Raw genomic sequence first — 24385 nt, forward strand, 5'->3', positions numbered from 1 at the left:
TGGCTAATATTATTATTATTATACAGGATTTATATTGCTCCAACAGTTTGCTCAGCGCTTTACAATATAAGGGAGACAGTACAATTACAATACATTTTAGTACAGAAGGAATAGGAGGGCCCGGCTCGTGGAGCTTACAATCTAAAGGAAGCTCTGAAGGTGGGAGCGGTGGGATCGGGTTCAACTTCACAGCAAATATGGACCTTTTAGCACATATTCAGCTGCCTGTATATCTACTCATCATTTTGACATTCTGTTCTAACTGAGGACAACCTGTGCTTTATGTATTTTAACAGTTTTACTTTTAATGAACGATAATTCTCACCTTAACTTGGATCTTTAGCTTGGGATGTGCAAAATCAGGGTATGATGTCAATTCGGGTGAGATGGTACTGAATTTAAGATGAAAGCTATTGGTTGTCATTTTCAGTTACAGACCATCAGTCTCGAATATTGTGTTGCATCAATTGAATAGATTATATTGGTCAGAGCTATGACAAATAAACGTATGTGTGGCTGCCAGTAAATTTCTTTCAGTACTAAGAAATCTTAGTTTATTTTTGGATTAATGAAAGATTTTGTTGTTTCAGATCTGAATTGGGTGCGTATTCTCCTCTACTGCATCATATTCCTTCTCAGCGTCTTTGGAAATACTCTCATCATCATCGTTCTGGTCATGAACAAACGCTTGCGCACCATCACCAACTCCTTCCTGCTGTCCCTGGCCGTCAGTGACATCATGGTAGCTCTTCTGTGTATGCCCTTCACCCTCATCCCCAACCTCATGGGCAACTTCATCTTTGGAGAGGTCATCTGCAAGACGGCTGCCTACTTCATGGGTGAGAACAAATCCCCTCCCAGTTCTATGGTCAAGATGTGTGGATGCCTGACCATCACAATTACAGGAGCCTGTTGGACATCCCATTCCAAAACCATGGACATTAAAATGAGTTGGCCCTCTTTGTGACCTCCACTTACCTGAGAACACTTTCTATAAGATTTTAGAGTGTGTTAGTAGGGATTTGAGTCCATTCAGCCAAAAGAATATTTGTGAGGTCAGGTCAGATGTTCCAATTTGTCAGTAAGGTGTTCAGTAGGGTTGAGGTCGAGAACCTCTGCAGGACACTCAAGTTCCTTCACACCAAACTGGTCAAACTATGTCTTTGTGGACGAGCACAGTCATGGTGGAACAGAAAAGGGCATTCACCAAACTGTTACTACAAGGCTGAGAGCACACAAATGTCTACCCTGACATTTGTATGATGTAGCATTAACAGAACCCTTCTCTAGACACCTGAACTCAGTCATTTGGAGAGGTGTTCTCACACCTTTGGCCATATAGTAGGTGTGATGATCAGGTTTCCACAAACCTTTGGCCATATAATGTACGTATCTGCTCCTGTCATGTAAATACTGAGATGGATTTTTCCAGTGCACTTGAGGAAATCTTTAAAAACACGAAGAGCTAAATGAGATATGTTCCCTTTTCTATGAGAACATGATCAGCACCAATGTTATATCAGAGAACAATGTACGTCACCATGCCTTTACAAAATTAGCACCCCTTGCAAGTAGTACAGAGAAAACCAAGGACATTGCTGGGGATAACTGTAATTTGACTTCAAGCTCTGCTCAGAATTCTATCACTGAACCAATTACAGGAGCAGGCAGAGGAAGATTCTAGGATCTATGTAGTGTGTACTGTTTCCACTGGCCCCTGGGTAAAGAAAGAGGAGACCAAAGCCATTTTTATTTCCCTTCAGTATGCCTACATGGAAGAAAAATATATTTTAAATATATTTTAAAAATATTCTTCCCAAATATATTGACTTCTATTTGAAATACTTTAAAGATATATATATATATACTGCGTGTTGAAATGTGTTTTATTACAAGATATATGAAAAATATTTTTAAAAATACATTTTCAAATATACTGTATGTCTTTAAAAATACATTTCATCTACATTTTTGGAATGCATTTACAAATATATGTAAAAATATATGTTAAAATGACTTTTTCATATGTTAAAAAAAAATCTGAAGAATATATTTAAAAAAATATATATTTGTAAAAATATCTTTCTTAGATTTTGCAATGTATAAAAAGGCATTTCAACATACAGTATATATATACATACATACATACACACACACACACACATATATATATATATATATATTTTTTTTTAATATATTGAATATGCCCAAAATTGTAGTATTTCAATTGTAATTGTAGTATTTCAAATATATGTCAATATATTTGGGAAGAATATTTAAAAAATATATTTAAAATATATTAGTCTTCCACATGGGGTTGTCATTGGGTCAGGTATCGTCATTCAAAGATCTCCCCTCTTTTTATGTTCTGATGGTCCACACGACTAACAGAGATCTCAGTAATGAAGACAGCACTGAATACCTGACAGAGGTTCATGCTCTTGGCTTTTGATATTCTTTAAATGGCAAAATGGTTTTAAAGCAATTAAATGTGTTGTATCAGTAGCGTGTGTTTTTAAAGAAGAGCTCTGGAGACATAAAGAGAGGTATCAACTTCCAGAGAAGGTCAACTGCAGATAGGTAGGAAGTCAATTGAAAGTCATAGGAGGTCAACTACCAATCATAAGAGTTCAACTACTGGTCATAGTAGGTGAGAAGCAGGGCCTAGGAGGTCAACTACCAATCATAAGAGTTCAACTACTGGTCATAGTAGGTGAGAAGCAGGGCCTAGGAGGTCAACTACCAATCATAAGAGTTCAACTACTGGTCAGAGTAGGTGAGAAGCAGGGCCTAGGAGGTCAACTACCAATCATAATAGTTCAACTACTGGTCATAGTAGGTGAGAAGCAGGGCCTAGGAGGTCAACTACCAATCATAAGAGTTCAACTACTGGTCATAGTAGGTGAGAAGCAGGGCCTAGGAGGTCAACTATCAATCATAAGAGTTCAACTACTGGTCATAGTAGGTGAGAAGCAGGGCATAGGAGGTCAACTGTAGGTCAGAAGGAGGTCAACTGCAAGTCAAAGGATGTCAGCAACAGTTCATTACTATGTTGTGGTCTATCAACATCAGACCATAGCAGGTCAATTGTAGGTCATCTCCAGGTCAGATGTACCTAAGATGAAAATCAGAAGCACCCCAACTGATATCTAATACATGACAAATGGACCAGAAAACCTTTGAATATGTCCATCTACACAACCTTTACACCAACTGCCAATAATCAAACCCAATTCCATTTTGTGAGCTACTTTATAAGCAGATATTTGTGAACTGTATTCCATGTAATTACAATTCTCCTTTTAGTGGGATTTCTTTCAATAATCTAGAAGATAACAACCACCATTTTTCCTTATAATAGTTCCAGTTGTCTTCAACATTTAGGTTTGTATGTTCTCACTTATTGTAAATTAGATTGTTTGTTCTAAATATTGTAGTAAGCTTTTTAAATACAGTTTGGTGAACTAGCGGCTGGTCTTTTTTACAATGGAAAGGCACCAGCTTCAGTTCTGATATTCGGGTTTTGGGTAAATTTTTAGCTGTAGTTCTGTGCTGCCTTTATTGGCCAATAAATTTGTAACAGTCAAGTAGTGTTCATCATGCAGATGACTACAGACCATTTGAACAGAACTGGGTTTGATCTTGATTATTTGCAATTAGTGTAAGGGCTCTGTAGATGGTCCTATGGAAAGGTTTTCAGGTTCATTCTTCATGCTTTAGGCCCCTTTCAGACGGGCGGACCCATCAGCAGATCCTCTTGCTGAGCCGGGGATCTCTCCACTGAGCAAGTGAATGGCAGGTCTGTGTCCTCTCTGCTACTGTAGAGTACTGTAGACACAGCCCGCTATTTTCTGTGGGGCGGTTGGATGGTAACGTACAACCTGTCTGTTTCCCCCCGACTGTCATCCGATCCGATCTGCCAGACGGATGTGGAACGGATCCCCATCTGTCTGATTTTAGCGTACAGGATCGGGTAGGACACATGTCGGCGGACACCCGCCGCTCCATAGAGAGCTATGGATGGTCCAATCTTGTCTGCCTGAAAAACTGACAGGCAGACCTGATTGGACCATCAGTGTGAAAGGGGCCTTATTTAGAGATCAGTTTGTGGTCCTTCTTTGTTCCTGACCTGGAGTTTGACATACTTCTGAACTACTATTGGCCCCTTATGTCTTGAGGTTAGCCTACTATGACCTGTCACTGACATCCTTTGACCTGAGGTTGATCTCGTAAGGCCTGCACTTCACCTGCTATGACCAGTGGTTGAATTCCTATGATCTGCAGTTAACCTCCTATGACCTGCAATTAACCTCCTTCCAATCTGCAGTTGAACCTCTTCTGATGAGCAGATGACCTCCTATGGCCTGCACTTTACTTGCCTTGACCAGTAATTGGCCTTTTATGATCTGCAGTTGACTTCCTATGCTCTGCAGTTAACCTTCCGATCTGCAGTTGACCCCTTCTGATCAGCAGATGACCTCATTTTGCCTGCATTCTACTTGCCATGATCAGTAATTGACCTCCTATGATCTGCAGTTGACTTCCTGTGCTCTACAATTAATCTCCTTCCAATCTTCAGTTGACCTCCTATGGCCTGCATTTGGCCTATTTTGATCTGCATCAAGCTGCTTTACCTGCCTTTCCATTCTTTTTGGTTTGTATGATGGGGGAAACAGTTCTGATGCAAACAAAGGCCCATCAACATCTTTCTTGGCCAAAGACTGGCTGTGTATTTGTGAAGCCACCTCTCCTGTTTCAGCCACTGAGCAGTTCCCTTTTTTCCTCTCTGTACAGGTATCTCTGTCAGTGTGTCCACTTTCAACCTTGTGGCCATCGCCATTGAACGCTACAGTGCCATCTGCAACCCCTTGCAGTCCCGTGTATGGCAGACCCGCTCCCATGCCTACAAGGTGATCGCTGCCACCTGGATCCTTTCCATCATCATCATGATCCCATACCTGGTCTACAACAGGCTGGTCTCCTTCACTAAGAAGGAGAACATCGAGGGCTACCAGTGCCGCCTCAAGTGGCCAAATAACCAAGTGCAGCAGGCATGGTAAGATATTCCTGGTGTATGTGAATGACTGCTGCTACTGGCAGCCATGGTTATCTTCATGGTCATAGTATGTACTGAGACAATCTGCACCTACATTGTGTATTGGTGTGACTGGCTCAATGTTCTTTGAACAGCACTATGGTATGTGTCAGAGCTACACGATTGTGTAATAATATTAATGTGTGACCTACAGAGGTTGATGTTTTGGTGCTCTTGTGGAGTGGTAAATAGTGAAGAATCATACATTGCATTACGCCTCCCTTCTTCCTTCTCTGATAAGCTCCACTACAGCTGAGTAATTGTGTACTCTGCGCTCTGCCGGGTGAGGACGGCAGGTCAGGCAATGAGGTTGGGACAAGGACATCAGAACCTCTACCGAATGGCAGATAAGCCACGCTTAGTAAACAAAGACAGGAACAGCAGAAATATAACTGGAATCCACAAACCAGAGCTGGATTTCGCACAAGGCAAGCTAGGCAGGCGCCTAGGGCCCAGTGGATATCCGGGGGGGTTGGGGGGTCCAGCTACAACCTTCATGCTACTTCAGTAAACCATTTGGATATTGCAACTGGCCAAAGCTGTGAGCCACCTGTCTCTGCAAAAGGGAAGGTAGACATGTAAGCAGTTGTTATGTAATGGGGTCCCACCAGTACTGTCATGTTTCACATGACTGTCATATGCCTTTAACCACTTCCAGTCCGGACACTTTCACCCCCTTCCAGTCCGGACACTTTCCCCCCCTTCCAGTCCGGACACTTTCACCCCCCTTCCAGTCCGGACACTTTCCCCCCCTTCCAGTCCGGACACTTTCCCCCCCTTCCAGTCCAGACACTTTCCCCCCTTCCAGTCCGGACACTTTCCCCCCCTTCCAGTCCAGACACTTTCACCCCTTTCCTGTCCAAGACAATTTTCAGCTTTCAGTGCTATCACACTTTGAATGACAATTGTGCGGTCATGCAACACTGTACCCTAGTGACTTTTTTAGCATTTTTTTGAGACAGATAAAACTTTATTATGGTGGTATTTATTCACCGCTGGGATTTTTATTTTTTTTTGCTATATAAATGAAAGTATCCAAAAATTTTGTAAAAAAAGTGTGTTTCTTATAGAATTTTGCAAATGAATAATATTTCATCATAAATCTTGGCCAAAATGTATTTGGTGAAAAAAAATAACCCAAATTAGTTTATGACCAAAAATTATAATTTTTTTATTTTTTTTACATTTTTTTTTTTAATATTATTATTTATGGGTTTTTTTTCTACATACTGTCACCCTAGCAGTACAGTGTCACTATGGTGACACTGTACTACTTGTGGGGGGTGATGAAGATTTTTTTTTTTTTACACTGATTGCTTTTACACCCATAAAGGCTGTAAAAGCAATCATTTCTCCTTCTCTCTGGCTGCATTCTTGCAGCCATTGAGAAATACTGAGTGAGCTGTGATTGGTCACAGCTTGTCACATGGTACAAGGCTGTTGTGAATAGCCCTGCACCATGTGACCTCTGTGATCATTGACAGATTTCACACGTAGTAAGCAATGATGTCAGAAGTGACATCTTGCTTACTACTCTGCATGTGATCACTGATTGGCCAATCAGTGATCACATGATTGGGACCTCTCACAGAGGTCCCGTACAACGATCGTCTGGAGGACACAGCGGGCACCGGATCGCGGTGCTGCTCGCTCCCAGGGAGCGCGCACAGTCCTTCATGTTGGGTGCCGTTTATGAACTGCAGCCCGTGCCACCGTCCGGCCGTTTATATACAGCGGCCGGACGGCAAGTGGTTAGGTGTTCTTTGTATTTTGTCTCTGCTCCTCCCTTTCCTCCGGTTTAGTTCATGCTGTATAGATAGCCCACCCCTTTTCCCAGTAATGCATTTCAGCTTCAAGCCTCATGTCATGAAGCAGATCACATTATGATCTTTTGACCTATCCGATGTTCATTGTTGTAAGATTCTCTCAGTTTATGGAATGAACTTCACACGATCTACAAGGTGTCATCTGATCGAGTCACTGCCTGTGCTATTCAACTAAGATTAGAGTTATCGCTATCTCATCACAACTGTAAGTTACAGAGATCACACTTTCATTGATTAGATTGGAGAGACAGAACAAGTACAGACAAATGGGGCAAAATCTCTGTGCCTGCTGCAGTCAATGTCAATCTAAGGGATGGTAAGAAGAACTGGAACCTAACCTAGGGCCCCAGATAAGGTCTCAGATGCTGTTGGAAAAGTGACTGGTGGGCCTTATATGGGTGGGGGAATCATACCTGATATATAGGTGGTAGGATGAATAGCAGAAAAGGCAGATGGGGGGTTTATGGATACGACTTTCTCTGCCATTACCTGTACTTTCAATGATTATCGTGGTCTTTTTAAATTGTATGTATAGTCAAAACATTTCAGTTGTTTTGTATACAGCAGGGAAGGGTTAAAATGCTGGTCACTTTATACTTGCTATCTGTTGCCCCCACCCCTCCAGCCTGTGGCTGGACAGTGAGAGAGAAGAAGCAAAGGGTTGAGCTCATCTATTTATCACTCTGCTCTCTCCTCCTATCAGCATATTCTGTGTTAGCGCACAAGCACTGCAGCACCACTGTTTGGCTTCTCCCTCCCCCAGTCTGAGCTCTGTTATACAGGGACTACAAGAGGCTGATACCAAGTCTACATATCTAATATTGACCTAATGAATACAGAGCTGCAATATTTGTGCCTTTTATATCTGCCTGGGGTTCAGCTTAAAGACTGAATTGTTAGGTTTCCACCTATGACTGGCTGTCCTATAGATCAATATGTTTCTTTGTGTCCTCAGGTATGTCATCCTACTGACCATGCTCTTCTTTATCCCCGGCGTTGTCATGATCGTGGCCTATGGGCTCATCTCTCATGAGCTGTACAGAGGGATCCAGTTCGAGATGGACTTGAACAAAGAGGCCAAAGGTAACACCGATACATTATTGTCAGTGACCACATAGAGAAAAAGCAGCCACGCCTTCCTAAATACATCCACATGTGGGTGAAGCTTGATGCAAAATGGCTGGAATCTATTATATTGGATGGAAAACCGGAAGGAGGCAGAGATGAGGTCAGGAAGGAGGCAGAGGTGAGGTCAGGAAGAAAGCAGAGGAGATGTCAGGAAGGAGACAGAGGGGAGAAATGAGGCAGAGGAAAGGTCAGGAAAGAGGCAGAGGAGAGGTTTGGAAGGAGGCTGAGAGGAGGACTGGAAAGAGGCAGAGGTGAGGTCAGAAAGGAGGCAGAAAAAAGGTCAGATAGGATGCATAGGGGAGGTCAGGAAGGAGGCAGAGGTGAGATTAGCAAGGAGGCAGAAGGGAGGTGAGGAAGAAGGGAGGTCAGGGAGGAGACAGAACAGAGGTCAGGAAGGAGGCAGAGGTGAGGTGATGAAGAAGGCAGATGGGAGGTCAGGAAGGAGGCAGAGGTGAGGTGAGGAAGGAGGCAGAAGAGAGGTCAGGAAGAATGCATAGGGGAGGTCAGGAAAGAGGCAGAGGTGAGGTTAGCAAGGAGGCAGAAGGGAGGTCAGGAAGGAGGCAGAGTTGAGGTCATGAAGAAGGCAGAAGGGAAGTCAGGAAGGAGGCAGAGGTGAGGTCAGGAAGGAGGTAGAGTAAAGGTCAAGAGGGAGGCAGAAGGGATGTCAGGAAGGAGGCAGAGGAAAGGTCAGGAGGGAGGCAGAAGAGATGTCAAGAAGGAGGCAGAGGAAAGGTCAAGAGGGAGGCAGAAGGGATATCAGGAAGGAGGCAGAGGAAAGGTCAGGAAGGAGGCAGAGGTGATGTCAGGAAGGAGGCAGAAGGGATGTCAGGAAGGAGGCAGAGGTGATGTCAGGAAGGAGGCAGAAGGGATGTCAGGAAGGAGGCAGAGGTGATGTCAGGAAGGAGGCAGAAGGGATGTCAGGAAGGAGGCAGAGGTGATGTCAGGAAGGAGGCAGAAGAGATGTTAGGCAGGAAGCAGAGGTGAGGTCAGGAAGGAGGCAGAGGTGAGGTTAGCAAGGAGGCAGGAGGGAGTTTAGAAAGAAGGGAGGTCAGAAAGGAGGCAGAGGTGAGGTCATGAAGAAGGCAGACGGGAAGTCAGGAAGGAGGCAGAGGTGAGGTTAGCAAGGAGGCAGAAGGGATGTCAGGAAGGAGGCAGAGGAAAGGTCAGGAGGGAGGCAGAGGAAAGGTCAGGAAGGAGGCAGAGGTCAGACAGAGAAGTCGGATCATTAATAATGGACGATCAGGGTCAGATTGAAGTGTTTCAGTAGTGTCATGGTGGCCAGCAGTAGGTTCATCTCTCATTTTATCCCACCTGGAGGAAGGGCCTTTGGAAGGAGACCTGCACCCACTGTGGAGGAGGGGAGAGGTACAGTTTGGCATCTTCCCTGTGTATTAGATGATCTTATCCTGGAACCGGCTATAATTTACACATCCCATAACTACCGGTAATCTGTTTGGAGTGAGAACCCAGCACCCCTCTCTTGAACTAACCTTTCCAATGAACCAAATATTTGATAGAGCTGCTTAATGGTGGCCATAGACACTTCGATTTCTTTATCCAGTCAATGTGTGATCAATCAAAATGATCGAATCTGCAAACAATCAAATGATCTTAACTTCTCTTCCCATCGATTTAGACTCAATTTTAATCAGATTTGATCACACTGAGCCTCTCAGCCAGGATAGAATATTATCAATTGTTATGTGATCGATCGGCAGCACTGAGATACCTTGCTCATGAATATGTTAGTATTTTGATCGTTCAGATTATGAGAACACATGATCAAAACAGAGATACGACAAATACATTATAGTTGTATCCTAACTATCCATGGAAATCCACTTCTCCATGGCATATCGGTCAAATTAGTTGTTGACTCCAAATCAGGTATTCCCATCAGAAGAGATTGATTGGAAAATAAATCAATTGTCTATCAAAGCATGCAAGGCCACTATAAGCCATTGTCATGTTCCGGTGTGTCAGTCTCATGAATATTAATTCTCTTTATACCAGACCTAGCAGATATACCAGGCCTACCAGACCTACCAGATATACCAGGCCTACCAGATATACCAGGCCTAGCAGACCTACCAGATATACCAGACCTACCAGATATACCAGGCCTACCAGACCTACCAGATATATCAGACCTACCAGATATACCAGACCTACCAGATATACCAGACCTACCAGATACACCAGATATACCAGACCTACCAGATATACCAGACCTACCAGATATACCAGGCCTACCAGACATATCAGACATATCAGACCTACCAGACCTACCAGATATACCAGGCCTACCAGACATACCAGACCTACCAGATATACCAGACCTACCAGATATACCAGGCCTACCAGACATATCAGACCTACCAGACCTACCAGATATACCAGGCCTACCAGACATATCAGACCTACCAGATATACCAGACCTACCAGATCTACCAGATATACCAGACGTACCAGATATACCAGGCCTACCAGATCTACCAGATATACCAGGCCTACCAGACCTACCAGATATACCAGAGCTACCAGATATATCAGACCTACCAGATATACCAGGCCTACCAGATATACCAGATATACCAGACCTACCAGATATACCAGGCCTACCAGATATACCAGGCCTACCAGACCTACCAGATATACCAGGCCTACCAGATATACCAGGCCTACCAGATATACCAGGCCTACCAGACCTACCAGATATACCAGGCCTACCAGATATACCAGGCCTACCAGACCTACCAGACATATCAGACCTACCAGACCGGCATCACTTCTCTGGAAATAGAATATGTTGGTGGCGTTATTTGTACACATTAGGCACACATTGTGCTCAGTCAACATACTGATACATTATTGGGGCACTCAGACTACACACTGGTATATAATTGGGGTGCTCAGTCAACATACTGATACATTATTGGGGCACTCAGACTACACACTGGTATATAATTGGGGTGCTCAGTCAACATACTGATACATTATTGGGGCACTCAGACTACACACTGGTATATAATTGGGGTGCTCAGTCAACATACTGATATATTATTGGGGTGCTAAGACTACACACTGATACTTTATTGGGGTGTTTAGACTACACACTGGTATATTATTGGGGTGCTAAGTCAACATACTGATACATTATTGGGGGGCTCAGACTACACACTGGCATATTATTGGGGTGCTCAGTCAACATACTGATACATTATTGTGGTGCTCAGACTACACACTGGCATATTATTGGGGTGCTCAGTCTACATACTGATACATTATTGGTTTGCTCAGACTACACACTGGTATATTATTGGGGTGCTCAGTCAACATACTGATACATTATTGGGGTGCTCAGACTATACACTGGCATATTATTGGGGTGCTCAGTCAACATACTGATACATTATTGGGGCGCTCAGTCTGCACACTGATACATTATTGGGGCTCTCAGTCTACATACTGATATTTGTTGGGGCAATCAGTATACACACTGGTACATTGTTGGGGTGCTCAGACTACATACTAATACATTATTGTGGTGCTCAGTCTACATACTCATGCATTATTGGGGCGCTCAGACTACACACTAATAGTTTATTGGGGCGTTCAGTCTACATACTGATACATTATTGGGGCATTCACACTGCACACTGATAGTTTGTTGGGGCGCTCAGTCTTTGCACTGATACATTGCTGGAGCTTTCAGTCTACACACTGATACATTATTGGGGTGCACAGGCTAGACACTGATACATTATTGGGGTGCTCATTCTATGCACTGATACATTATTGAGGCGCTCAGACTAGACACTGATACATTATTGGGGCACTCAGACTAGACACTGATACATTATTGGGGCGCTCAGATTAGACACTGATACATTATTGGGGTGCTCAGTCTACATACTGATACATTTTTGGGGCATTCAAACTGCACACTGATACTTTGTTGGGGTGCTCAGTCTATGCACTGATACATTGCTTGGGCTTTCAGTCTACACACTAATACATTATTGGGGTGCAGAGACTAGACACTGATACATTATTGGGGTGCAGAGACTAGACACTGATACATTATTGGGGTGCTCAGTCTATGCACTGATACATTATTGAGGCGCTCAGACTAGACACTGATACATTATTGGGGTGCTCAGTCTACATACTTCTACATTATTGGGGTGCTCAGACTAGACACTGATACATTATTGCGGCGCTCACAGACTACATACTGATACATTATTGGGGCGCTCAGACTAGACACTGATACATTATTGGGGCGCTCAGACTACATACTGATACATTATTGGGGCGCTCAGACTAGACACTGATACATTATTGGGGTGCTCAGGCTACATACTGATACATTATTGGGGCACTCAGACCAGACACTGATACATTATTGGGGCGCTCAGACCAGACACTGATACATTATTGGGGGCTCAGTCTACATACTGATACATTATGGGGGTGCTCAGACCAGATACTGATACATTATTGGGGCGCTCAGACTAGACACTGATACATTATTGGGGCGCTCAGACTAGACACTGATACATTATTGGGGTGCACAGACTAGACACTGATACATTATTGGGGCACTCAGACTAGACACTGATACATTATTGGGGTGCTCAGGCTACATACTGATACATTATTGGGGCACTCAGACTAGACACTGATACATTATTGGTATGCACAGACTAGACACTGATACATTATTGGGGCGCTCAGACTAGACACTGATACATTATTGGGGGGCTCAGGCTACATACTGATACATTATTGGGGTGCTCAGACCAGACACTGATACATTATTGGGGCGCTCAGACTAGACACTGATACATTATTGGGGTGCACAGTTTCCTGTTGTATAAATAAGTGATCTCCAGCACCCCCCCCCCCCCCTCCTCTATTCACCTTCAGGCCCGGGCGTGTAAATCTGCAGTGCGGGGAGATCCGCCCCCTGTATTGTCACAAGGACAAGCAGATGGCGGGGATGGAAGTAGCAAGGTGTGTATTATCGGCAGACTGAGCACTACAGCAATATATCCGTGAGTTGTCCGTGCCACAATATATCCGTGAGTTGTCAGTGCCACAATGTATCAGTGAGTTGTCAGTGCCACAATATATCCGTGAGTTGTCAGTGCCACAATGTATCAGTGAGTTGTCAGTGCCACAATATATCTGTGAGTTGTCAGTGCCACAATGTATCCATGAGTTGTCAGTGCCACAATGTATCCATGAGTTGTCAGTGCCACAATGTATCCATGAGTTGTCAGTGCCACAATGTATCCATGAGTTGTCAGTGCCACAATGTATCCATGAGTTGTCAGTGCCACAATGTATCCATGAGTTGTCAGTGCCACAATATATCCGTGAGTTGTCAGTGCCACAATATATCCGTGAGTTGTCAGTGCCACAGTATATCCGTGAGTTGTCAGTGCCACAATATATCCGTGAGTTGTCAGTGCCACAGTATATCCGTGAGTTGTCAGTGCCACAATATGTCCGTGAGTTGTCAGTGCCACAATATATCCGTGAGTTGTCAGTGCAACAATATATCTGTGAGTTGTCAGTGCCACAATATGTCCGTGAGTTGTCAGTGCCACAATATATCCGTGAGTTGTCAGTGCCACAATATGTCCGTGAGTTGTCAGTGCCACAATATATCCGTGAGTTGTCAGTGCCACAATATATCCGTGAGTTGTCAGTGCCACAGTATATCCGTGAGTTGTCAGTGCCACAATATATCCGTGAGTTGTCAGTGCCACAGTATATCCGTGAGTTGTCAGTGCCACAATATGTCCGTGAGTTGTCAGTGCCACAATATATCCGTGAGTTGTCAGTGCAACAATATATCTGTGAGTTGTCAGTGCCACAATATGTCCGTGAGTTGTCAGTGCCACAATATATCCGTGAGTTGTCAGTGCCACAATATGTCCGTGAGTTGTCAGTGCCACAATATATCCGTGAGTTGTCAGGGCCACAATATTATTATTATTATTATTATTACATCGAGTTTATATAGCGCCAAAGGGTTTGCTCAGCGCTGTACAATAGCCCTGAGTTGTCAGTGCAACAAAATATCCATGAGTTGTCAGTACCACAGTATATCCGTGAGTTGTCAGTGCCACAATGTATCAGTGAGTTGTCAGTGCCACAATGTGTCAGTGAGTTGTCAGTGCAGCAATGTGTCCGTGAGTTGTCAGTGCCATAATATATCCGTGAGTTGTCAGTGCCACAATGTATCCATGAGTTGTCAGTGCCACAATATATCTGTGAGTTGTCAGTGCCACAATGTATCCATGAGTTGTCAGTGCCACAATGTATCCATGAGTTGTCAGTGCCACAATGTATCCATGAGTTGTCAGTGCCACAATGTATCCATGAGTTGTCAGTGCCACAATGTATCCATGAGTTGTCAGTGCCACAATGTATCCATGAGTTGTCAGTGCCACAGTGTGTCAGTGAGTTGTCAGTGCAGCAATGTAGAATCCTACCACCAGGAGAGTATTTATAGACACACGAATGTCAGCGGGAAGCAGATTTTATAAACACGGATTCACAAAATATGGAAGGACCAGCTGGTGACTGACAGATGGAGTGCGCCCCCCCTCCCCTCCCCCCATTACAGTCACAAAACTGGTATTATTAAATTACTATGGTGATAAGTGGCAGGGGGAGGGGAAGACACCATGTGATGCAGTGGGGGGGCCCATCCACGATGTCCATTTCCACAACTACAGATCCACCTGGGGGGGGGGGGGGCATCAAGGCCAGCACGGCAGGGACATCTTTTCTGTTCTGTGCGGTGGCTTGTGTACCATTTATATTCGCATTCTTCTTCTTTTTAATTTCTATTCCATTTGGCAGATCAGAGAAATCTGCAGATCAGATCTGCTCACGTCACGTTAGATCACTTCAATTCCTTCCATTTCATGAATCTATGTATTGGACCACAAACCTCCGCCCCCACCAGAATAATCGCACCCCTTCCCTGTATAGAGACCGGGTCCTTGTGTAAAGGAAGATTCGACAATCAAAATACATGCCGGATTCTTCCTTTATTCCTTGCAAGCACGCATCGTATCCATCACACTGCACAGTTTTATGTTATCAAATCTCACAGTTTAGAAAACATCGGCATTTATTTTTAATACAACACTTGTTTTTCTACCTTTTTTATGCTTTATTTTGCATCTCAGTGCCGCATGATTGGATGTCACTCCACTTCCTCAAACTAAACCTCTCCAAAACCGAGCTCCTAGTTTTCTCCCCATCCTTGGCTCCTGTCTAAATTGTCCCTAGTATGTGTAGGTATGAATGTGAGTTAAGGACCTTAGATTGTACGCCCCTTGAGGGTTAGGGACTGATGTGAATGTACAATATATATGTAAAGCGCTGCATAAATTGATGGCGCTATATAAGAACCTGTACCTATGGCTGTGTGAAGATGCAGGTGACATGGAGGCACTCTGGAATGACAGGATGATACAGGGTGCTCTGGGGTCACTGCATGGGACAGGATGCTCTGGAGTCACTTAGTGACACTAGATTCCAAGGAGTCACAGGGTGTTGTGAGGACACTGTAGATATAGGAGCACATGGATCATTGGAAACACGGGAGTGCAGAGATTATTGGAGGCACTGGGTCAGTGGAGACACAGGAGTCTCTGGAGATATAGGCATGCAGGAGTCACCAGAGACGCTGGGTTACTCAAGACACAGGAGTCACAAAGACACAGGTGAGCAGGAGTCACTGGAAATGTTAGGGTCCCTTGAGACATTGGAGGGCAAGCATCACTGGATTCACTGAAGATACAAGAGTTATAGGAGATGCAGGGGTAAAGGGAGATACTGGGGTCATTGGAAACACTGAAGTTGCTAGAGACCTAGGGATCTCTGAAGCCAAAAGGGTCATTGAAGACACAGGGGTTGTTGGAGTCAAAAGTGTGGCTGAAGGCATAGGAGTTACAAGAGACATACAGTAGGAGTAACTGGCGATAGGGGTGTTCAGATCAATGGAGAAGCTAGAGTTACTGGAGACATAAAGGTCTCTGAAGCCACAAGGATAGCTGGGGTCACTTGAGTCACAAGGGTCACTGTCCAGTGGAAATAGAGGTGCTAGATTTACCAGAGACACTAGAGTCACTGGAGACATAGGTGTCTTGGGAGCCACATGGGTTGCTGAAGACACTGGAGTCAATGGATATACTGGAGATATAGGAGTCTCTTGAGCTGCAAGGGTCGCTAAAGACACAGGGTTCACTGGAGGCACATAGGTAACTGGAGATACAAGAGTGCAGGGTTGTTGGAGACTCTGGATTCAGCGAAGACACAAGAGTCACTGGAGAGAAAGGGGTCTTTGGAGCCATAAGGGCTGTTGAAGACATATGGGTCCCTGGAATCATAGGGGTGTCTAGAGAAACAGGAGTCACTGTAGATGCTAGGGTTACAGAAGTGCAGAAGTCAATGGAGATGATGGAGACACATGAAACACTGGAGTTGCCATAGCCAGGGATTGCTGAAGTCCCAAAAGTTGCTGGAGACTCAGGGGTTGCTAAAATTACAAAGTTCTCTTGAGCCACAGGAGTTTCTTTAGTCACAACTAGGTCACTGAGGACATAGGAGTCACAAGGGGTGCTGGAGACACAAGCAGGCACAGAGGACTGCAGGAGGGGGCTTGGCTTCATGGCATCATATCCTGTAACTCAGACACTTGACTACCTAGACCTTTAAGGTGGCGTTTGTTAGCTGATTGGCCACAGTATCTGCATTCTAGGTGGAACCCCAAATTGTCAGCGGTCGCATGTCATAGAGGTTAACTAGTTCTGGGTTGGGGAGGAGGTGAGTGTGACACCCTTCCCTTCAGAAAAGTGTTCCCTTTTCATGTCTTTGTCTTTTCACAATTTCCCTGATTGTCCCATTGCAGAAATCGTACATACTGTATTACAAAGATTTAATAAAAAAAACATATATTACTTTATTCTATATTTCTACCTTTGAAAAACCTGGCGGGCTTTTGCTGTATTAATAATAAAAATAATAATAATAATGATTTTCTTTTATTCTTAGCCCTTAAAAATGGAGTGACTACAGGAGCAACAACGTCAACTACCAATTGTGACGAGGGTGACGGCTGCTACATCCAAGTGAACAAACGCCGCAACACCATGGAGATGTCCACATTGACTCCCAGCAGCTGCAGCAAGATAGATCGAGCACGGGTCAACAATTCGGAGGCCAAACTCATGGCCAAGAAGAGGGTCATCCGCATGCTGATTGTCATTGTGGCCATGTTCTTCATATGCTGGATGCCCATCTACGTCGCCAACACCTGGAAGGCCTTCGATGAAGAGTCAGCATTCAGGATCCTCTCTGGGGCGCCCATCTCTTTCATCCACCTCCTGTCTTACACATCGGCTTGTGTCAACCCCATCATCTATTGCTTCATGAACAAACGTTTTCGCAAAGCCTTCCTGGGAACGTTTGCAGGCTGCATTAAGCCTTGCCGGCGTTTTCGTGAACCAGAGGAGGATATAATAGCCACCGGGGCATCTCTTTCCAAATTCAGCTATACCACTGTCAGCAGTCTGGGTCCTCCTTGAGCATAGGGGGGGCTTCAGATGACAGGACTGAGTTTTCACTCTCTGAACAGATGGTACAAGGAGCAGAGAAAATTGCCTGGCCTTTGACTTTAGTAAATGTAAGTGTTGGATGCACTGTTTATCTCTCGGTGACTGGACCACGAAATGCCCCCAAAGCCTTAAATCACCACCAACTCTCCTCTTGTTCAGTGTAGTGCCATGTCTGACTTTTACTATACAAAGTCATCATCCTTTGGACTGACCACAAGGGCCATTGAGAGCCAAGTTCATGGACAGGTGGTCTCTCCCTTCATTGTTGTGTTATTATAAACTGGAGATATTGCAGAGCCATGCAGTATGGCTCACATCTTGTGCATCCCGACGTTGGGATTCCCACGATGCTTTGTACATATAAGACATTTCATCTTCTAGGTGCCAAATGTAAAAAAAGACATTCACAGGACACTTTTAAAAATTACAGGGTTTGTAAAGATGTATCAGGAATAGTATTTGCGGCAAACTTGAACTGAGAGACAGACGTTTTCATAGGTAGTCCTGACTCAGGAGCTTGAAGAAGATCTGGACTGTCCAAGGAATATTGTTGAGCCTTGCCAGCACACTGCATAAGTTGTGTTGATTTAGGAGCTTGGAGAAAATCAGGACTGTCCAAGAAATATGGTAACACCCCCTTCCCCCAAACCCTTTCATAAGTTGTGCTAAATCAGGAGCTTTGAGAAGGTCAGGACTAACCAAGAAATTTTGCTGAACCCTCCTAGCCCTCTCCATACGTTGTGTTGACTCAGGAGCTTAGAGAAGATCAGGACTGCCCAAGAAATATTGTAACTCCTTCTCCCCAAACCTCCTCCATACGTTGCATTGAATCGGGAGTTTGGAGAAGATCAGGACTGTCCAAGGAATACTGTAACCCCCCCCCCCCAACCCACTATATAACTTGTGTGGATTCAGAAGCTTGAAGAAGATCAGGAATGGCTAAGGAATATTATAGACCCCAAACTCCTCCATACGTTGTGTTGACAAGTTTTAAAGAAAATCAGGACTGTCCAAGGAGTATTGTAATCCCCTCCCAACTCCATCAACCTCCCTCCATTAGTTGTGTTGACTCAGGAGCTTAAAGAAGATCAAGACTATCCAAGGAGTTTTGTAAAACCCTCCCAACTCCATCAACCTCCCTCCATTAGTTGTGTTGACTCAGGAGCTTAAAGAAGATCAGGACTATCCAAGGAATTTTGTAACCCACATTAACCCCTTCCATTAGTTGTGTTGACTTGGGAGCTTGAAGAAGATAAGGACTATCCAAGGAATATTGTAGAAACTACCCCCTCCCCCCCCCACTCTAGGTCCACATTTAATAAATCCCCTCTACAGCACAATAGATCCTGAATGTTCTGTCCAGGGAGCAGATTTGCACGTTACCCAGTGCAATAGACCGGTGCAATGAGTTCTGGGAGCAACCAGTCACCGGCCCAGTCACTGCTGCTCAGTTTGTTCCATTGTGCGGTCTGTTGTCACGTTTAGTTGTGCTGTATATAGGACACACTCTCGTGTATGAGTTCATTGAACTTGAGTTTTGTTAGTGAGATGATGGGTCGGGTCAGTGCCTGTCTGTACACATTTGAATTCTGGGTCGTTGCTCGTTCCTCACTAACGTGAGCAATAAATATTTCACAAGTGATAGTGGTGAATTATTCATAGTGGAAGACGTCTTATGGCGGCAATGTTTCCCTAGATATCGCAATCCTGGGCAGGAGTCCGCGGTGGCTCATGCATGATTCCACATGCCCGGATACATCTCCCTCCACCGCCAAAATGGTCTATCAATTAAACTCCGGCAGTCATGACCAGTGTAATCTTGACTATCCCTGCAGAGTTAAAACTCCATTTTCTGAGCATGCATAGATTCCCCATCACATGCCTAAACTCTGTACTGAACACCTTCCGTGGCCTGAAACAAGACGCCATTAAAGCTGCTGTGCATGAAGAATGCAGAAAGTCGGCTGTGTGGTGCATTCCCGCTCTCTGCTTTTTAAATGCCGCCAGCCTGATTTGATAATTTGGCTGGTGTGCCAGAGACGATGGGAATCTGAAGCAAAGAAATGTTAGACACATCTTACAAATTATAGGACACATAGTGCAGAGCTAAAAATTATATATGAATAAAAAGTATAAATGAATGTACACATAAACGCCTGAGGCTCAAGTGATAAAACCTTAAAATTGTAGGGAAACTTAATATATAATGTCCTAAATATAATATGCAATAAAAGTTCAAAGTAAGTGGAGATATGATCAGGATGGTGACTCTAGTAATCCCAGTGAGGCATATAATTCGGTAATGTGCAGGAGAATAGTAAAATTGCGCACTCACCAGATGCACAATTTACAAGCGCAATAATCAAATACACCAGAGGTCCCCTCTGTCCTGGAAAGGATGCAGCTCAGAATGGGTAGACTCTTCCCTGGGTATGGACAGTGAGATGACGCCTCTAGAGGTCTCCTTAAAGGGTAGGCTGCGGTGGGGGTCAACCATTGATGGCAACACCCCTTTTGACAATGTACTAGGTGTACGAAATGCTTTAAGGAGGAGCCACACACGCCTGTGATGTCACGCCACCAGATCACGGAGGTCCAGCGGCCATCTTATATATCCAGCTGGACCCAAGGTGACCATCCCAATGCCCAGAGGAGAGTGATCCATTGCTGACCCCCACCGCAGCCTACCCTTTAAGGAGACCTCTAGAGGCGTCATCTCACTGCCCATACCCAGGGAAGAGTCTACCCAGTCCGAGCTGCATCCTTTCCAGGACAGAGGGGACCTCTGGTGTATTTGATTATTGCACTTATAAATTGTGCATCTGGTGAGTGCGCAATTTTACTATTCTCCTGCACATCACCAAATTATATGCCTCACTGGGATCACTAGAGTCACCATCCTGATCATATCTCCACTTACTTTGAACTTTTATTGCATATTATATTTAGGACATTATATATTAAGTTTCCCTACAATTTTAAGGTTTTATCACTTGAGTCTCAGGCGTTTATGTGTACATTCATTTATACTTTTTATTCCTATATCATTTTTAGCGCTGCACTAAGGTTTTATGGTTTCCTTTTAGTGCATTTGCTGCTTCATCCCCCTTTGTTTTAGCGCTCGCTGAATTCTTACTCTTTACATCTTACAAATTGTTTGTATCATGTCATTAAAGCCCAATTACACTCTGAATTTTGGTTTCAGTTTAAATCAGCTAAATACATTCCAGATGTGTCAAAGCAAAGGTGTGCAAAGTACCACAGTTCATTTAAAAAAAAAAAAACAACAACCACAGTCTGAGTAGAAAAGCCTGTCCTCTGCCAGCATGGTGCAGAGAAGGACCCTTGCTCTGTACTCAGAAGCAGTGGTCTCCCTGCAGAGGTCTGGCACTGAATCAGAAGACAGAAGGTGGAAACGCTGCACACGAAAGCCCAACCTCTGTACAGAAAGGTGAAGATACGGCTTCAGCCTAAACTCCTCCTAACTACACTCCTGATATTTTTCACCCCAACCATGGAGCTTAATCATAGAAAATCAGAGCTAGCACTCTCCAGTTAGTGGGGAACATTAGCTTTCCTGATTGCAGAGAGACTACTGCTTCCACCCAGAAAGCAAGGGTCCTTCTCTACAGTGTGCTAGCAGGGGACAGTTTTTGCTATTTATGCTGTAGTCAATATAAGGATGGAGAATCTTAAAGTGGATCTTAAAGTGTATTTTTTTCATGTTATGTACATATATTCTGTGTCAGAGTAACCCTTACAGGTATTTATTTACTCTCACAGAAATTAAAAAACTCCCCCTGACAATGCCTTTATCCACTTTTCTCTCCAGAAGGATGGCTCCATCTTTGCTCAGACATCAACCAGGGTCATCATTACCTTCCTGGACTGAGATGGAGTCATCTTGGTTCAGGCATCATCCAGGGTCACCATCTACTTCCTAGACTAAGATGGAGCCATCTTTGTTCAGGCATCATCTAAGGTCATCAACTATTTCCTTGAGAGAGATGGAGTCATCTTTATTTAGACATCAACCAGGGTTACCATCTACTTCCTGGACTGAGATGGAGCCATCTTTGTTTAGGCATCTTTCAGGGTCACCATCAACTTCCTAGGCTAAGATGGAGCCATCTTTGTTCAGGCATCATCTAGGGTCATCATCTACTTCCTGGACTGAGATGGAGGTATCTTTGTTCAGGCATCATCCAGGGTCACCATCTACTTCGTAGACTAAAATGCAGCCATGTTTGTTCAGGTTTCATCCAAGGTCATCATCTATTTTCTTGAGAGAGATGGGGCCATCTTTATTCAGACATCAACCAGGGTTACCATTGACTTCCTGGACTGAGAGACATCTTTGTTCGGGCATCTTCCAGGATCCCAGTCTGCTTCTTGGACTGAGATGGAGGCATATTTGTTCAGGCATCATCCAGGGTCACAGTCTACTTCTTGGACTGAGATTGAGGCATCTTTGTTCAGGCATCATCCATGGTCACCATCTCCTGGGGATGTCCAGAGATGTGAAGGTGTCTTTCTCTCTCTCACCTTGGGGGATGGTGGCTGGTATATGGGGGGCAGTAGTAGTGGAAGGCTCAGGTGGAGGGCAGGGTTGTTCTTGGTCAATGTTAGACTCTTTCTGCGCGGGGAAGGGGGCACTAATTTTTGTGTTGCCTAGGGCAGCGCAAAACCTAATGCACCACTGGGGCCAGGGACAGTCAGGCTAAGGAGGAAGGGACTAGAAATGTCAGGAAATGAGGCAGGATCTATCTCACGTGCTTTAGCTTCTAATGCACATTGTGAGAAGCTCATAGTGTGCAGTGAAATCAGAGGAAGCAATTTCAGTCCAGAAGAGGAGCCGGTACAACGGTGGCACCACTGAAGGGAAGGCTGGAGTTTCCCTTTAAGTCTGGTGGATGAAGAAATGTCTCCTGAAATATATATAAATGCTCCTCCATGCGTGCTAATCCCCACAAGCGCCGGCAGGTATTGTTGCTGCTCCACGCTTGTCCTTGTCCTCCAGGCAGCGATTAGATTAGACATGACGGCCACCTGCTGCTCACAGCGAGGTCACCATCCCTCAGAGCCCACAATGCACCACTCACACCATGCTACGCCACCCACGACACAGCGAGCGCCCTTCTGCAACCAGCTATCAACTGCTTGCCCTGACCTTACTATGCAGCTCCCGTTACGCACCCTCCAGTGTCCGGTTTAGTTGAGGGTGACAGCAGGGACACATTGGCCGTTCTAATTGCAGACTGCTGAGATCACCCCCAGAAATGCATTGGCTGTTCTGAATGAGCGATTAGCTGCCATGGGCAAGTAAGAAGATGCAATTTGTTAAGAATGCAATGGGATGAATGAGAGAGTTGCATACAATGTACCACACAATAACTACTGTATGAATGATAAACTGCAGAAGCTCATGGCGATCACCAAGCAACCTGCAATGATGATTTGCTCTGCATGTACCATCCGGCTGTTGGGTTAATGTATGTGGTTTGGTCCGTGGAAGGTGAAGGGACACGTGAATACCACCTGCAGACAATAATGGAGATTCACTAGGAAAATCCATCCAAAACTCATTACTTTGTTTATGGAGACTGCCCATGCGTGGTCAGGACTAGGGACGTTCAGACGTTCATCCGATCACTCGACGTTTAGGGCGTCCAACATGCATGAATGTGACAGCTTCTGGCTGTCTATGGTTGCGAAGTTAGCAGCAGCTTCTTGCACCTACTGCATCCTTACCAACTATTGACGTCACCCGGCTCGTTCACTTGCATGGCTGGGAATTCCTGGCCGCATAAGCAAATAGATGGGGAATGGAGCTGTTACATAGTGTAAGTGCATAAATATGACCACATGGCCACATTTGGACAATGATGTCACCACTATCCCGGCTATCAAAGGTTGCTAAGAAAGTAGCGGCTGAATGCAGCAATCACATCCTTTCCAACCACTAACATCACCCGGCTTGTTCACTTGCATGGCTGGGAATCCCAGGCCATATCAGCAAATGGATGGGGAATGGAGCCATTACATACTGTGTGTGCATAAATATGACCACATGGCCACATCTGAGCTTTGATGTCACCACTATCCTGGCTGTTAATGGTTGCTAAGAAAGCAGTGGCTGCTTGCACCTACTGCGTCCTTACCAACCACTAATGTCACCCAGCCCGTTCTCTTACATGGTTGGGAATCCCCGACTATGTAAGCAAATGGGCGGGGAATTGAGTGGGTTACATCAGTGCCTAAATATGACCACTTGGCCATATTTGGGCAATAGTGCCACCACTATCTCAGCTGTCAATGTTTGCTAAGAATGCAGTGGCTGCTTGCATGAGTTGCGTGCTTACCAACCACTGATGTTACCCAGAAGGTTCACTTGCATGGATGGGAATCCCCAGCCACATAAGGAAATGGGCGAAGAATGGAGCAGGTTACACCAATATATAAAAATGATCACATGGCCATATTTGGGCAACAATGTCACCACTATGTTGGCTGTCAATGTTTGCTAAGAATGCAGTGGCTGCTTGCACCAGTCGTGTTCTTACCAACAAATGACATACCCCCGGCTCATTCACTTTCATGACCGGGAATCCTCAACCACAGAAAAAATGGGCAGGGAATAGAGCATTACATCTTTGTCTAAATATGACCACATGGCCACATTTGGGCAA

The 24385-nt window shown here is 44.6% G+C and overlaps 1 protein-coding gene across 1 annotated transcript; it reads left to right on the top strand.

Annotated features, from left to right (window-relative positions):
* Positions 1-553: 553 nt before the first annotated feature.
* LOC149444183 (cholecystokinin receptor-like) lies at positions 554-19338 on the top strand. The gene is made up of 4 exons (XM_089654842.1): positions 554-839; positions 4795-5056; positions 7877-8004; positions 17134-19338. The coding sequence occupies exons 1-4, from the start codon at positions 569-571 to the stop codon at positions 17664-17666; spliced, it is 1194 nt and encodes a 397-aa protein (XP_089510968.1). The 5' UTR covers positions 554-568; the 3' UTR covers positions 17667-19338.
* Positions 19339-24385: the final 5047 nt, after the last annotated feature.

Source organism: Staurois parvus, unplaced genomic scaffold (genome assembly GCF_062004578.1).
Source record: "Staurois parvus isolate SC_StPar_1 unplaced genomic scaffold, SC_StPar_1.0 ptg000804l, whole genome shotgun sequence".
In the NCBI taxonomy this organism is placed as follows: domain Eukaryota; kingdom Metazoa; phylum Chordata; class Amphibia; order Anura; family Ranidae; genus Staurois; species Staurois parvus.